General features: G+C 32.8%; 2 protein-coding genes across 4 annotated transcripts in view; one reads left to right on the plus strand and one right to left on the minus strand.

Moving 5' to 3' along the window:
- Positions 1–806: 806 nt before the first annotated feature.
- On the plus strand, positions 807–8351 carry LOC110991614. Of its 2 annotated transcripts, none has more exons than XM_022257056.2 (5): positions 807–968; positions 5182–5478; positions 5932–6094; positions 7014–7248; positions 7786–8351. In XM_022257056.2, exons 1-5 carry the CDS (start codon positions 870–872, stop codon positions 7916–7918), a joined length of 927 nt encoding a protein of 308 aa, XP_022112748.1. In that variant the 5' UTR covers positions 807–869; the 3' UTR covers positions 7919–8351. The 2 variants fall into 2 exon arrangements, with proteins under 2 accessions (XP_022112748.1, XP_045488074.1); XM_045632118.1 differs by having other exon boundaries at positions 7801–8351.
- A 50-nt stretch (positions 8352–8401) lies between these two features.
- Positions 8402–14591, minus strand: part of LOC110991613 (facilitated trehalose transporter Tret1) — a 37897-nt gene continuing 31707 nt past the window's right edge. For both annotated transcript variants that reach the window (XM_045632117.1, XM_022257053.2), the window contains exons 3-4: positions 12498–12633; positions 8402–9700 (exon numbers count right to left, since the gene is read on the minus strand). In XM_045632117.1, the coding sequence (XP_045488073.1) occupies positions 8484–9700; positions 12498–12633 (1353 nt within the window). In that variant the 3' untranslated portion in view covers positions 8402–8483. The remainder of the gene's footprint in view (positions 9701–12497; positions 12634–14591) is intronic.

Consider the following 14591-nt stretch of genomic DNA (forward strand, 5'->3'; position numbering starts at 1 on the left):
ATATTTTATGTTAGCTATAGGATCACGAAATAAAGAAATAAATACTAGAATAATGTTTATAAGTACATAAAAAGTTTATACTATAGATGTAATACCTAGAGTATACTAACTGAAAATCAATAATTTTACATACGATAGTCAAGCATTCTTAGATAATGGATCATTCTTAGATATTTCCTGTAATAAAAAAATGCTAAAAATCTATAGAGTCGCCTGGATGTTAGAACTAAAATTAAATGCCATAATTTTGTACTTATACGAAGGTAAAACCTAAAAAAAATATCCTCCTGTCCCTCAGTGGCATTCACAACAGGGTATAATCCACCGTTCAGTCCAGAGTTCAAAGGCCAAATAATAGTTTCAGTTTGGTACTGAAGGATAATTTTAAACATATCCCATATCAAATTTTAATTTTTACATTCGCGAGCCCTCTGGCATTGAGAGTGTCTATGGGTGGCGGTATTACTTTTTGAGCCTCCTGTTCTATAAAAAAATAATAATAATACACATGCATACAGCTTTCTATTCTTATAGCTGTACACTCTTCTTTGCTCTGGTATGAAATCTATTTTAAATACCTTTTGTACCATTAACCACTGTGGTCATTCTGAAATATGATCCGACATTTGCACTTAGCATACCTAAACAAAATCTTGTCGGAAATCGTACCAGGACCTCCGCACTGCGACAGTAATCACGAAACCATTTATCTATTTATATCTAATTCAATTAATTTTAACTGACAATTATTTATTTTCGCCCACGTATAAGCCCCACTCCACACATCCCATAGTCTATAGGCGCGGTTCCACGCCTCACTGCCACCATTGGAAGACCAAAAACCGTGGTAGCCACTCGTCCCAATCAGTATGAAGACCATGTCCTTAGCAGAAGGTGCCTCTGACACAGAACACAGACAGGAAGACGAGAAAATTGAGCAGAAAAATTCAGACAAGGGTCGCGGATCGGTAAGTAATAATATTTTTTATGTATTGAAAAAAAAAAAATAGATTTGCATTAATCTGTTAATTTAAGAGAACTCAGCGTCGTTAATTAATTATTTACATAAGTTCACCATCCATTTAGGTGCTAAATAATAAATTAGTCATCTTTTTTAATTAAATTTCGCAACTTTTCCTCTACGTTTAGAATTTAGAGACATAATGGTGTTTTAATGTTTAAATTTGGTCGGTTGTTTGAAAAATGGTAAAAAAATTTAGTTAGTCAGAAACCACAATAGATTTTATTATCAAAGTTATTCATTATTAAAGTTAGTGGAAATATACGAAAATTGTATTAAGGAGAGGATCAAACTCAAAATATCACTTTAAGTATCTTTGCTTCTAAACTGTGTCAGGAGTTATTATTAATAATAACAACCATTTCATTTAGAACATATCGGTTAAACAATATATATTATAGTTGTAATTGCAGCAAGGTCTCAAATCATATGCAGACATTAATATACTACTAAATTATTTCTCACAAAATTCTTTAAAACGAAGATTAAAATAGCTCTTGAAGATTTATTTATTTATTTATTCCACTAAATTATTATATCTTAACAGTTACTCAATTCGATAGAACGCCAAAATAACAAAATACCCACACCAATTATCTTACATAAAAAAACATTAAATTATATTTATACGCCTAAATCTTATAACTAACAATAAAGCAAGCAACTCCTGTGAACTCAGCCAGTGTACAAACAAATAGGTCCATAGAAATTTTGTTAATTATTTGTATTGATTGAAGATGACCTACCCCGTAACTTTAATCGCAATAATGATCCACATTTTGAATTTCGAATTCCTTGGTAAATGTTTCAATTTGTATTTGCTTGGATAGTATTATCTGTGCTTTGTTTATAACTAATGATTCCAGTGATTCCAGTACCTATCTATGTATGTATATGATGAAGTCTGTTAGAGTGAGAAATGTGTGATTACACGCGCTTTACAACATACACGAAGAGATATAAAAAAATATTAAAAAAGTAAAGGTTTTTTCCTACGATTCCAAAATATGAGGGGATCAACTACGAATATCCAGATTTAGCTCGTTTATCACAATGCCTAATCTGGATGGGGATACACACTTTCCATTGAGTTTTAATAATCTTATTCATTATTTGACAAGTCAAAATAAATTTAGATTCCTTAAATAGAATGACATAGAATATCGTTAAACCAAAAAGGCGTAACAATTACAGCTAATTTCGTCCAACGCTTATTTAATTTAGAGCTGAAACCATATTTGGTTTTATAGAACTATTGAAGATCGGTAATATATATTGGATAATTGTCCTGTCCACCCACTTAGATTCATTACTTAACTTTTGATAGTCGATTCTAAGATGTCTTCCCTAAAACGTCATTCAATCAATTATATGCCACTTTTCTGGGCCGTTAAGTGCGTCGCCGTCATGGATATTAAATAAAGCCATTTTCATCACAATAATACAGAATAACACGTGTTTGCTACGATATTGTAGGTTACTACGACACCAAAATAATGCTCAGTATTTTGTATTGTATATCTATCACGCTCTATCGCATGAAATAATGACATGTGCACTCTCTCTCGTTCGAGGGCCGCGTCGCGCGCAGCCGCTATGTTGCATCTTTTTCTGACCCATGAGATCTCTTGAGCTCGGACTTCTTTGTCGGCCTGTTCCCAGCCGGACTAAAATTCCAATTTTTTAAATTCGCGAACCGCACTTAGGACCAACATTTTTACAGTGAACCTTATATCAACGTGTTTGCAATAAAACAGCACTCACGTTGATATAAAATTTATTAATTAATCATTAAATGTGTAAAAACCTACTATCAATATACCTGTGTATACCTGTGAACCTTGTAGTCCGTCAAGGAAAAAAATAAAGAACCTAACAATTGCACATTCTGCAAGTCTCATACTTTCAGCTGGTATAAGATTTTCCTCTTACTCTCATCAGTACAATTTTTAATAAAAAATCATTTTTTAATTAATAATTTAACATAGCCTGTCCCGGATTTTTTCAGCGAACCCATTGTTTATTTATTTTTTAATATTTTAAATTTCATTTAAAATATGTTTCGTTCATTACTCACCCCGGTGAAGGACGATTTAGGGCTGGATCTTAGACTATCAACTCTTCGCCGGAGAGCAACCTATCTGTTAAGCGTATGGACTATGGGGGGTATTGTACTATGATCTAAAAGTTTTCTTAAAAAAGATTAATGGATACCAAAAGGTTTTCTAAAAGAAAATAATTCACTAAAGTAATATTTTTACTTAAAATTTGGCCATAGATATAATAATAAGCTGTAAATAAATAAAATCTCAATATCTCGAATATAACAACTGGTATTCCCCGAATTAAATTATTTTAAACCATTCGTTGTACACAATAATATTTACATTTTTATTGTTAACTGATTATAATATTTCTTACTCTTAAAGTTTTATTGTTCATAAATTATCATTTTTCATTGACTACAAACAATACGATCATTAAGAGCAAAGGAAGACATGCGCGCGCGCACTGGAGCGCGACTACGTTCATTCACCATTGTATTCTTATTAGCTTTCTGCTGAAACAATTTATGAATTACCGATTGGTATTGATCTATAGGCAGGTCGAGGTTAGCAGCATCGCCTTGATGCCTGGAAGTGGCGGTTCATTTCACAAGATATTTTCTTTTGTTAACTAGCGTACTGTGGAATCAACTCCCAACGAGGTGGAGATTATTCCCTGGGAGATTAAAATTCAAATTCAATTTATTCATATAGATAACACATCACAAAATAAATATATATAAAATGCTTCAAAATTTTACATTTATTGCCAGTTCTCAAATCAAGGGCGTAGACCGGAAGAGAAGAACTGGCAATAAAGTCTCCGCCACTCTTTGTAATCGCAAAGTTTTTTCTTTTACATAACGTTTGTATAGAGCTGCAACGATTACACCATGTTCTACACGTCATCTTAGGTAATAAACAATAATACAATAGATAAAAAACAAAGGTTTGTCCTGTATGCAGCAGGAGGCAGGAGGCATGGTGAAATAGGAGCACGCACTTACATTCTCGTGGGAACAACACGCGAATATATAGTCGAAATACCAAACATCATGAATTCAAGTACGACCAGTCACCCCAAGTAGTTTCAACGAGTATGACGCATGGCCATCGGCCCCCTTGCCGTATTTTAGGGAGAGAGACAACCCGACGCATGGACGCAGCTACACACAATAACATTTAAGATATAGGTATAGCCACGAGTAATGAGCGCTGACTTTGAATACGCAGAAGCCGTTTTTTGGGTCCGTTTGGCGGTACGGGGTGAGGGGCGACGGGCGCTAGCGGTCAGCTTTCGGTTACCGCGCTGTGTATGGTCGTCTCTGGTCCTCGAAGTACAGTTGCGCTCTTAGTTTTTTAAGTTTCGTCGCAGTAAAAATTGTTTATAGTGTAAATAGTTTTATTTAAAAGGAAATAGATATTTTAGTCGGTGGTTTAAAGGAGGTAAAACACACCTCAACTGAGACTGAGACTAGAATTTGAAATAAATTACTTACTTAAAATTAAATGGTTTTTATTGTACATTTGTACTGTAAAGCTACCTACATATCTTGTAATGGGAAAATTAGATTAATTTACACTATACCTATTTGATTATGCTTATAGTTCAACGCCAATTCTAAGGCCGCGCGGCCATTAGAAATTTGGTGCGCGACTGTACATGTGCAGACATCCCCACCACTTTCGGCGAGCGCTCATAACTCGTGGCGTTACCTATACGATCTTCAATTGTTTAAACAAAATTCTCCTCCTTGAAAGGCTACAAGCCTGCCCTATAGATGACTTTATGCGTTAGCTCTTTTGCCCCCATATGCTTAAAAAAATATGATCTCATTTATAGGATTTCTTTAACAAGGAGTAGTTAAGTATTCCACTCTTTTAATCTTATATTGAGATATACAGACGTTGTGCTTACTGAATGATGTCTGTCTGTCGACACTATCGCTATCTTTATATTTGTATTTAATATTATATATTTAATATTTTAGACATTATCGTATTGGTACTGTAAGGATAGTGTGTGTGTTTTTTATGAAGATATACTTAAATAAATTATTCGAGAATCTTACATTGGTTTAGAGACATTTTGAAATAGAATATATTTTCTCGCAGATGTCAGACCAATACATGTGGAAGGAACAGATACACACGCTGATGAAGGGAGAAAGTGAGTCCGATATATCGGACACCGAACACTTTCTCACCAAAGGCGCCTTCTTGCTTACGCCCTCCCATGGTCTGAGTATGGAGAAGGCATCAGCCATTTGCGAGAAGATGGAGTTTAAAGGATGCTTCTCTCTAACAAAGACCGCAACGGGGATTTTGTTCAAGTTCTCCAGCGTTGATGATTACCAGATGGTCTTCAAGAAGGGTTTCCATAAGGTTACGGGGTCGAGGTTTTATCGAAAGGTAATTTGAGTCATCTTACATTTGTTGTCATAACATTGTCTGCTAAACTGACTTTTATAGGATATTTATATAAAGTTCTCAAAATTACCTATATTGGACACATATTCAGTTGAAATCTAGTTCTGGTTATTTATTTACATAAAAATTAGTACATAGAAAGGGTCTATTGATAAATTAACAAAAATATTTATAAAATGATAGGACATGTTACTCAAAATAGTTTCAAACTAGGAGCAGTGTTAACGTAGTGGTTTCAGCGTGCGACACTCATCACTGAGATCGCAGGTTTGATCCCTGGCATATGCGCATTTAACATTCGCTTAAACCGTGACCGAAAACATCGTGAGGATTTTCTTAGACCCAAAAAGTCGACGGCGTTCAACACCGCAGCCTAAACACCTACTTGTCTATAGAAAAATATTTAAACAGGTAAAAGCAGTTTGTTTATTCCAGATCGCAATACCATGTCGTCCTCAAAAGACGTTTACCATCTACGTGTATGACATTCCTGACGATATTCCGGAGGAAGACGTGAGGCACGCCCTTTACAAGTTTACCTCTGTTGTGGAGGTTGTGCGATTGCATTATGCGGGATCGCCGAGGGAAGGAAATACTGGTATAGATTTTCATTAATATATGATTAATATTAACTATTTTTTGTAAAAAATAATATAAGAACGTCAATTTAATTTTTCAATTTGCTGCTGTGCTATATTCAGACGATAAACAACCACTGAAGGCTACTCAATAAAACTGAATTAATCTTTTTTTAATATTAGTTGAAATCTATCCCGAAATATTGGATTTTTATTTAATCAATTAATAATCCCAAGCTTTAAAATAATTGCTTTATTTTATATATGGATTCTTATATTATGTAGTTATGAATAAGGTACATCGAATTTATTACCCAAGTGTTTACGATTAATATAATTGTAGTCTGGAGAAACTTAATAAAGAAAATATTCATGATAGCACATTGTATTGTCTTTAATCAATTATAGATTACAGTTAAGCGATAAATTATGATTTAAATTTTTCCTCCTCTTAATTATTATAATTACAGTGACTTAACAAGTTGTCTAATTCAATTTGCTTAAGAGCTGTCATAATGTCTTCTAACATCGATATTACACAAACAATTCAACGGAGGGCATTATTAATAATAATAATTAAATGCTGCAATTATTATAATAATTTGAAATTTTGGATCGCGCAGCCCGCAATTGGCCACTATTTTATCCTTGAATTATTTAAGGAATATGTTTAAAAGGAGTATTAAGAATATGCATAGCGCTAAACAAACTCCTTAAACCGAATCAATTCATATCCCGTCAGAAAATGCTGAAGGGAAGAAGGGGTATCATTTAAAAGCTGTGGACAAGTGGAGGACAAGTGGGTCATCCGTAACTAATAAACTAAAACATTTCTCTGAAAAGCCTGTTTTTATTTTACGGGATTCGACCTCACTAATCAAATGCGGCGGTGACTTACTGCGGCGTTATTGTATTATTAAATTCGTTTAGCAATTTCAGGCACTTCCACACCGAAACCCGAGAAATCATCGCCTAGATCCATCACCACCATAGACGGTGAGCTGGTCAGCAGCATGATACCCAAGGAAGCCTCGAGCGTAGTTCGCATCACCCTGGCGAATATAGAAGAAGCTAACATCCTGTTGCAGAATGGTTTGGACTTCTACGGAGCTACTTACTTCCCAACCGAGTTAGGCACTTCTGCGCAGGCTGCTAAGCTGGTTAAACCAAGCAGGTCAGTATCTGTCAGTATGCTTTTAAGACATAGACTTATGCTAGCATAAGTAGTTCTTATCTATATATCTAGTATCTATCTATATATCTAGATATAACTACTGAAGGAACCCACATTCCACTTGGAGCCTGGCAACACACTTGCGAGACTTCTAGCAATATGAGTGTCTAAAGACAGAGTCTACTGCCCGTTTGCCTGCTATACATTAAAAAAAAGAATTGTTGTCATGGTTACGATGACTTAAACGTAACCATGGTAACAATTGGTTTTACCATTTCTAACCGTTTTATTATTATTAATTCTAATCAATGAAGGTGAAATAATTATTTCTGTATTCGCATAATAGAGCATGGAATTAAATAGTTAATCTCGTAGAATTTTAATAATAAATGGTTGATTACTTAATCACTTAGTTAGTTGTTGCCATTGCATTGATTATTTAACTAACTGTAGAATTTTAGTGTAGAATTGTCACCGTCGCACGCAGTTTAGTGCTTTTCTTCACCATCACCTTAACCTAAATCTATCTTTTCACAGATCCTATACTTCTAGGGTGACTGGGGGTACAGTATCAGCTCGAGTTCGGGATCTCCTACCAGTTTTTGATCAGCAAGGATTCACCAAGTTTGCCCCACCGGCATCAAGATTGGTTAAGCCAAGAAACAAGTGAATTAATCGTCTTCCAATTTCGGATATATCAAAATCTTTGTGAAAAAATAACCTATCGTAATGGTCGTCGCTTTTAGTTCAGCCGAGCAATTATAATAATAACTCATATATAGGTACATAATATTCGCATTTCATTATGAATTTAAAATCTAAAATAAAGTTAATCTCGCGTAAGTTTTAATAATTTACATTTCTTTAATTTTATAATTAAATACGCATGACGAAAACGACCGAGTATCAACTACGCAAGAGTTCTTACCCTTCATAATATGCACATATTATGTAAAAATTCATTTGAATATGTAATGCTATAGGATTTTGGTTTGTATTAATCTACTTTTTATTTTCTGTTATTCATACATTAAAGTACCATATGCATTTATTGTAACATACTAATTGTGCCATTTTAGCAATAAATATTTTAATATAATAAATCTAGTTTTATTTGTTAATTATTTAACGAAAGGAAATTGAAAGACGAATAAAATAAGGTAAATATTTTTAATATTTCGCTAAAATTATAATATCACAGATTAACATACATTGTGCTTTGAGCATTCTTAATATTAGGCTATACATTGTTTTGGTTTTTTGAACTTATCTTCAATTTCTTGAAGACTTTTTCCTTTCGTTTCTGGCAAGATAAAGTATAATACACCAGTACCTAAGAGCGCTATTAATCCATATGAGAGGAATGTAACGACCTCTCCTAAATTCGTCATCATACCGGGAGCTGTTTTCACCACTATAAAGAAGGAAACGAATGTGGTTGCTGAACTGATCCCTGATCCCAAACCCCTTGTTTTGGAAGGGAATAATTCTCCACACATCATCCATGGCAGGGGAACAAGACCGACGGATATGGCACAAATATACGTCATAAGGCAAGTGAGTGGGATCCAAGTCATGTTCGTTTGCTTGCCATCTGTGAAGTATAGGAACATAGCTAGTCCCACCATTGAAATAGCAGTGAATACACCACTGACCATGCATAATGGTCGTCGTCCAAATTTCTTACAAATAACACAAGCTACCACGGACATAATTGTCCTCGTAGTGTCTATAACGAGCATGGCTAGGTAATGATCTAATCCTTTACCTACAGCTTTCTCTATTATCTCTATAGAATAAAACGCTACAGCATTAACCCCAGAGAACTGGCAGGTCACGAAGAAAATTATCATTATTATCAAAGGTTTAATCAACTCTGGGCTCTTCAAGCTGATGAGCTTCTGTTTAAGCGTCATTACTGGTTTGGAATCTTCTACCTTCTTCTTTTCAAGAATAGCTTTCAATTCAGCCTTTGCTTCATCACTGTAGCCCCTGAGCCATCCGAAAGCTTTGACGCCATCTTCTATTTCCCCTTTAGATATGAGCCAAGTGGGACTCTCTGGCACCATGCTCAGAAGAACTACTGAGATTATGGGAAAGATACAGCAGATTAAAGCGGTCCATTGCCAATGGACGTATGTTCCTATTAAATGGGCCACTAGAATACCCACAGCTATAGCTAAAGATATCCCCGCAAGGAATATTCCTCTATGTTTAGGGTCTGTAGTTTCACTGATGAACACGGGGCCTAACGGGCCTAAAAGACCTACACACAGGCCCGTAAAGAATCTACCTAATAACATAAGGGCAAGATTATTGGCTGATGCGATGAGGATCCAGCCAAGCAGGAATGGAGCGCTGACCATGTAGTGTGCGTTACGTCTTCCAAACTTCTCCATCAGCCAACCAGCTATGAGACAGCCTGGAGCCATGGGCAGTGCTGCCATAGCCGCTGGAAAAATAAAAAGTCTTTGAATGTCCCTGTATTTAGATATAATTTAGTACTAAAATAAAATCATCACGTAGAATATTGTTGCTTTGTTCAAAACTTATCTTGATGACATAATTTATGTCCTCATTCATAAAGCTACAGAGTAATTAACTGCACTACATACATTTCTCTGTACTCCCGATAATAAGTGGCAATGCCCGCAAAACTCGGCTATCTCATTTGTAATATTTTACACAGTTGCTCTGTGTATTTTAGTTGAAATAAGATAAATTCTTAGATAATTTTTCCATTTCATAAAAACCTAATGACTAAGATTCGAATTCGTTTATTACACTTTACTTTACAGTTACAGTTACAGTTTGGTAGGAAAGTGTAATAAAGTTATTTACTTTTACGTGTATTGCTCCATAGCAATTCACGTACATTCTTACATTCGCTATTGATACATGGGTATCAATAGCGAATGTAAGATTAGATTAAATTTATAATGTCTCACAATTCGTGCGTACAAACTTAAAACACTTCTCATTAATAACGTGATAATAATGCTATTTTAACTAAAAAATCCAGAATTAAAATGAATCAACATCATTATTTGAAGACAAAATGTAAATATGAAAATGTGAGTCAAGGCGGTGTATTTCTGTAACGAAATTCGCTTATTTATGTACTATATAAATAAGCTAACTCAACATTTGACTTATCATTATTTTTACATTAATAACTCATTTAATGATGTTAAAAAATTTGAGAAACAATAAAAAATTTTATTATTATTATTATTATTAACTCAAATTTTAGTCAATGCTTTCGACTAAATGATCTAAGTAATGTTGATCGAAGTTGGTCAACTTTTGAATTGAGTAGAACACTCAAAATGTGTATTTTACTGTAAGTTTAGAGAATATCTGTTACATACAAAATACCTTTACGGAAGTGTTACAATGCAAAACGTAATATCTTACACTAGACTTACAGGTTCTGCTAACCAATTATTATTAAACAAACATTTTAGTTTCGTCTTTTGTTTTAAAATACCCCACTGGTAAAAAATAACAACATAACAATACAAATTCAATAAATAATTAATGAATATACTAGAATAGTTCTAGGAATAATCGTGTCAATTATACACTTTATGACCATTGTGATGTTATCAATAGTACTTGTATTAGACTTTGATTTAACTAGACCTTGTACAAGGTAGATAATAATTATTGTCTTGTTACACGCGAAGTGAATGTGAGGTGAAATTTTTTAATCTTTTCAGATATTTACGTAGTTTGTTTGAACGTCCTTATCTCGGGAGCTACTGGTTCAAATTGAATTATTATTTAATTAGGTAGTCCATGTATCCGGAAATACATGGTTTTTTGCCATGTAAAATATTACGTAACATTTGTAATACATACAAGTTGGATTAAACATTTAAAACACTGATTTTTATTCATTCGTGGTCGAATATTTGCACATATACATTGTAAATCCTTCTTCTAACATATGTGATATTTGTTGGCAAATATAAACTAAACAAAACAATCGAAATTGAAAATTAATTAGCTACCTACTTAACATATTAATATTTTTAATACAACAACTATATGTGGAAATATGTGGAAACATGCAATATGTGGAAATAACAAAGATTTGTAAACTAAAACAAAAAACCTATAGATCCAACTATAAGAAAAATGAGTACGGAACACCTCAGGGCAGTATTTTGGCCCCACTACTTTTTCTAACATACATAAATGACCTCCCAGATGCTATACACCAGAACTGTATACTATTTGCTGATGACACTACACTTATAATAACAGGCAAAAACGACCAAGATTTAAAAAACAACTTAATTAAATCTCTAGACGACGCCATCAACTGGATGAATTCAAATAACCTACAAATAAACATGACCAAAACTAACATAATTCATTTTCAGACATATAACTCTAAAACACTAATAGACGTACAATATAAACACAATAAACTGGACATAATGAACGAGTGTGTATTTTTAGGTATAACGATAGATAAATTTTGTAATTGGAAATCACATATTGGAAAATTACAGAACAAAATAGACCGTTTTGTCTTTGTGTTAAAACGACTAAAGGAAACTGTTAACCATGCTGCGGTATTAGCTGCTTATCATGCATATATTGCATCTATAATTAGATATGGAATTATAATTTGGGGAAATTCAGTCGAAGTGAATAGGATATTTAAGGCCCAAAAAAAATGTATTAGAGCAATTTGTGGAGCAAATTGCATTGATAGTTGCGTGCCTCTATTTAAGAGACTCAAAGTGTTATCTCTTCCATGTATTTATATATTAGAAATGTCCCTGTTCGTACACAGAAATATACATATTTTTAAATCGAATGTAGTAAGTAGTAGACATGGGGAGAAATTGGCTGTGCCAAAAATAAATTTAGAATTATTTCGGAAAAACGCCTTCTGTATGGCAATTAAAATTTACAATAGATTACCGAAAGAACTTAAAGATCTTCCGACAAGAATCTTTAAAAAGCGACTTAGTGCATTACTTTTAGAAAAAACGTACTACTCAATAAACGATTATTTGTGTGAGACATGGTAATTTATATAAATTTAATTATGTATGATAATTGACTTAATTGATATGAATCTGACTAATAATGTAAAATCTAAACTAAGATAAATTTGCGCGCCACTGTTGTGGCAGAATATGCGAACGACTGACAATTGTACCACCTTGACTTTTTATACCATATTCGTGCAATGATTAAATTATTATTATTATTATTATTATAATTACCTATCCATGAAGCTGTGCTCTCATCTGTAGGAATACTGCTATCTGAAGCCTTAAGTTGAGGGAGAAGAATAGCTGAATATCCAGACGTAAGGCCAGCGGTAAAGGTCAAGCAGATGGCTGCCATAGATGCTAAAGTCTGAAAAAAATGATTTATTTAATGTACAAAGAATCAAGATTAATTATTGGTGGCTATGTAGGTGAAGAATATTGTAAATACTGTATTTTTTGGAATAAAATAATTATATACAAATTAACATATATACGGACAAAAAAAAATACGCGAAAATGAATGGTCGATGTTATTTTCGCTTTAGTTAGGGTTTTAAGTTGAGTCACATAACTTATATTATATATAACAAATATTTATTTAGCCTAAAGTTAGAAGCAAGAAAACAGATCCATATCAGCCTTGGCATCAGATAGATTTGCTATAGAATTAAGCGTTAATAACAATGCTATTTAAATAGGTTAAGAGATAATGAAAAAATATGTCATCGGTAATAAACATGTGCATTATTACATATAACAGCGCGTCACGCAACGCCCACTTTTAAAGAAGAGTTGTTAAGTAGATGGGGGAAGTTTTAGAAATTTAGTCTCAAATTTGTAAAATATGTTAAGAACTTACATAATAAAAAAAGATGTTTAGTTAAAAAAAGTGCACTAGCTCTAGGATTCCCTGTATTATAGGCTAGTCACTTTTTTTGTGACATGTTTTTGGTTCGTGACAATAATTTCTACATAAAAATCGATCCAGACTATGATACGGATCACAGTCGACTCTCGGTCCGAACAAATCTCGCTGTTCTACATTTTTATTTAATTCAATTTATTCCGTTTTGCTTTATTTATAAAATATTTATTAAAAGTGCAAATCGGTCAATCGGCAAAACGGTCATTTATTCTTTGTTCAGTAAGATTTTCTCGCACAAAAACACAAACACAACTTTTCTATAAAAGTTAGCAAAAATTTTTATACTGTGATTATTTTTTAATTGTAATCAAATCTTATAATTCACACGCGTATTTTTTTTCTTTTTTCACCTTCATCAGAAATCTACAATTGATAACTAACCATGCCTTAATATAAAACGTCTCCTTGCACGACAAAAAAAAGTTTTTGTGAATTTATATCAATATAAATAAAAAGAAGAAAAAAAATGTAATTGCTACCACAATAACGGTTAGAATAACTTTATTTCTCATATGAATTAAAAAAAAATTACTGAGAAAAAAACATTACAAGACTAAATAATTATTACTAGAACGCACAGAAGGTACCTATACAAATAATATATGGTTAATCACGAGCATATGGGAATTAATCATTTAAATTTCTGCATTAGATTTAATTATTTGTGTTTGTAGGTTGAAGCTGATCTTTATGACAAAATCAACATTGATGAGGGTATTCCAACACAATGTACAAGTTTTATCAAATTTAAAGAGTTTTTGTGAGGACATAAGAAATAGTAGAAATAATTGTTTTTTCAGATGTGTGAATTTAGGCCTTCCAGTTGACACGAGGCTGATATGTCTTAATATCGTTATAATAATTTATGATTATAATTATAATTATTGCAATTTAAAAAACCTACAAATAGTTAATAATAATTACAATAAAATATTATATAATGGACTCTTAAGTTGTAATATTATAATTAATAAGAAAGGAAAAATATTAGAAATCTATTTAAAATTACAATATTTTTATATAATTACATGTAATTCTTGTTTTACTTTGATTCGATTTTAATCACGATTTATAAGTAATGCATAACCTGAAACATACAGCCTTGTCTTGGTCATTCTTACCTTGTCAATAAATATAAAATCAAAATATTATCTTTTATTTTCCTCCTTATCTTCCGACATTGACACTAATTATTATTATCCTATTAACAAGCAAAGTATGTTACACTTACACAAGGGTTTATAATGATTATTAGATCTTTCTTTTTTTCGTTTACATATATTATAATTGTTATTATTATTAATTTCTTAATGATATCACGAGATACATGGTGGTTCCGAGTTTATTGCCAGTTCTTCTCTTCCGTTCTCGGCCCTTGATTTGAGAACTGGCAGTTAATG

The sequence above is a fragment of the Pieris rapae genome, chromosome 18 (assembly GCF_905147795.1).
Source record: "Pieris rapae chromosome 18, ilPieRapa1.1, whole genome shotgun sequence".
Classification (NCBI taxonomy): Eukaryota; Metazoa; Arthropoda; class Insecta; order Lepidoptera; family Pieridae; genus Pieris; species Pieris rapae.

Coding starts and splice junctions, on each gene's coding strand:
- LOC110991614 (XM_022257056.2), top strand. CDS start 870: ATGAAGACCATGTCCTTAGCAGAAGGTGCCTCTGACACAGAACACAGA. Junction 969..5,181: donor CAGACAAGGGTCGCGGATCG/GTAAGTAATAAT, acceptor ATTTTCTCGCAG/ATGTCAGACCAATACATGTG. Junction 7,249..7,785: donor AAGCTGGTTAAACCAAGCAG/GTCAGTATCTGT, acceptor ATCTTTTCACAG/ATCCTATACTTCTAGGGTGA.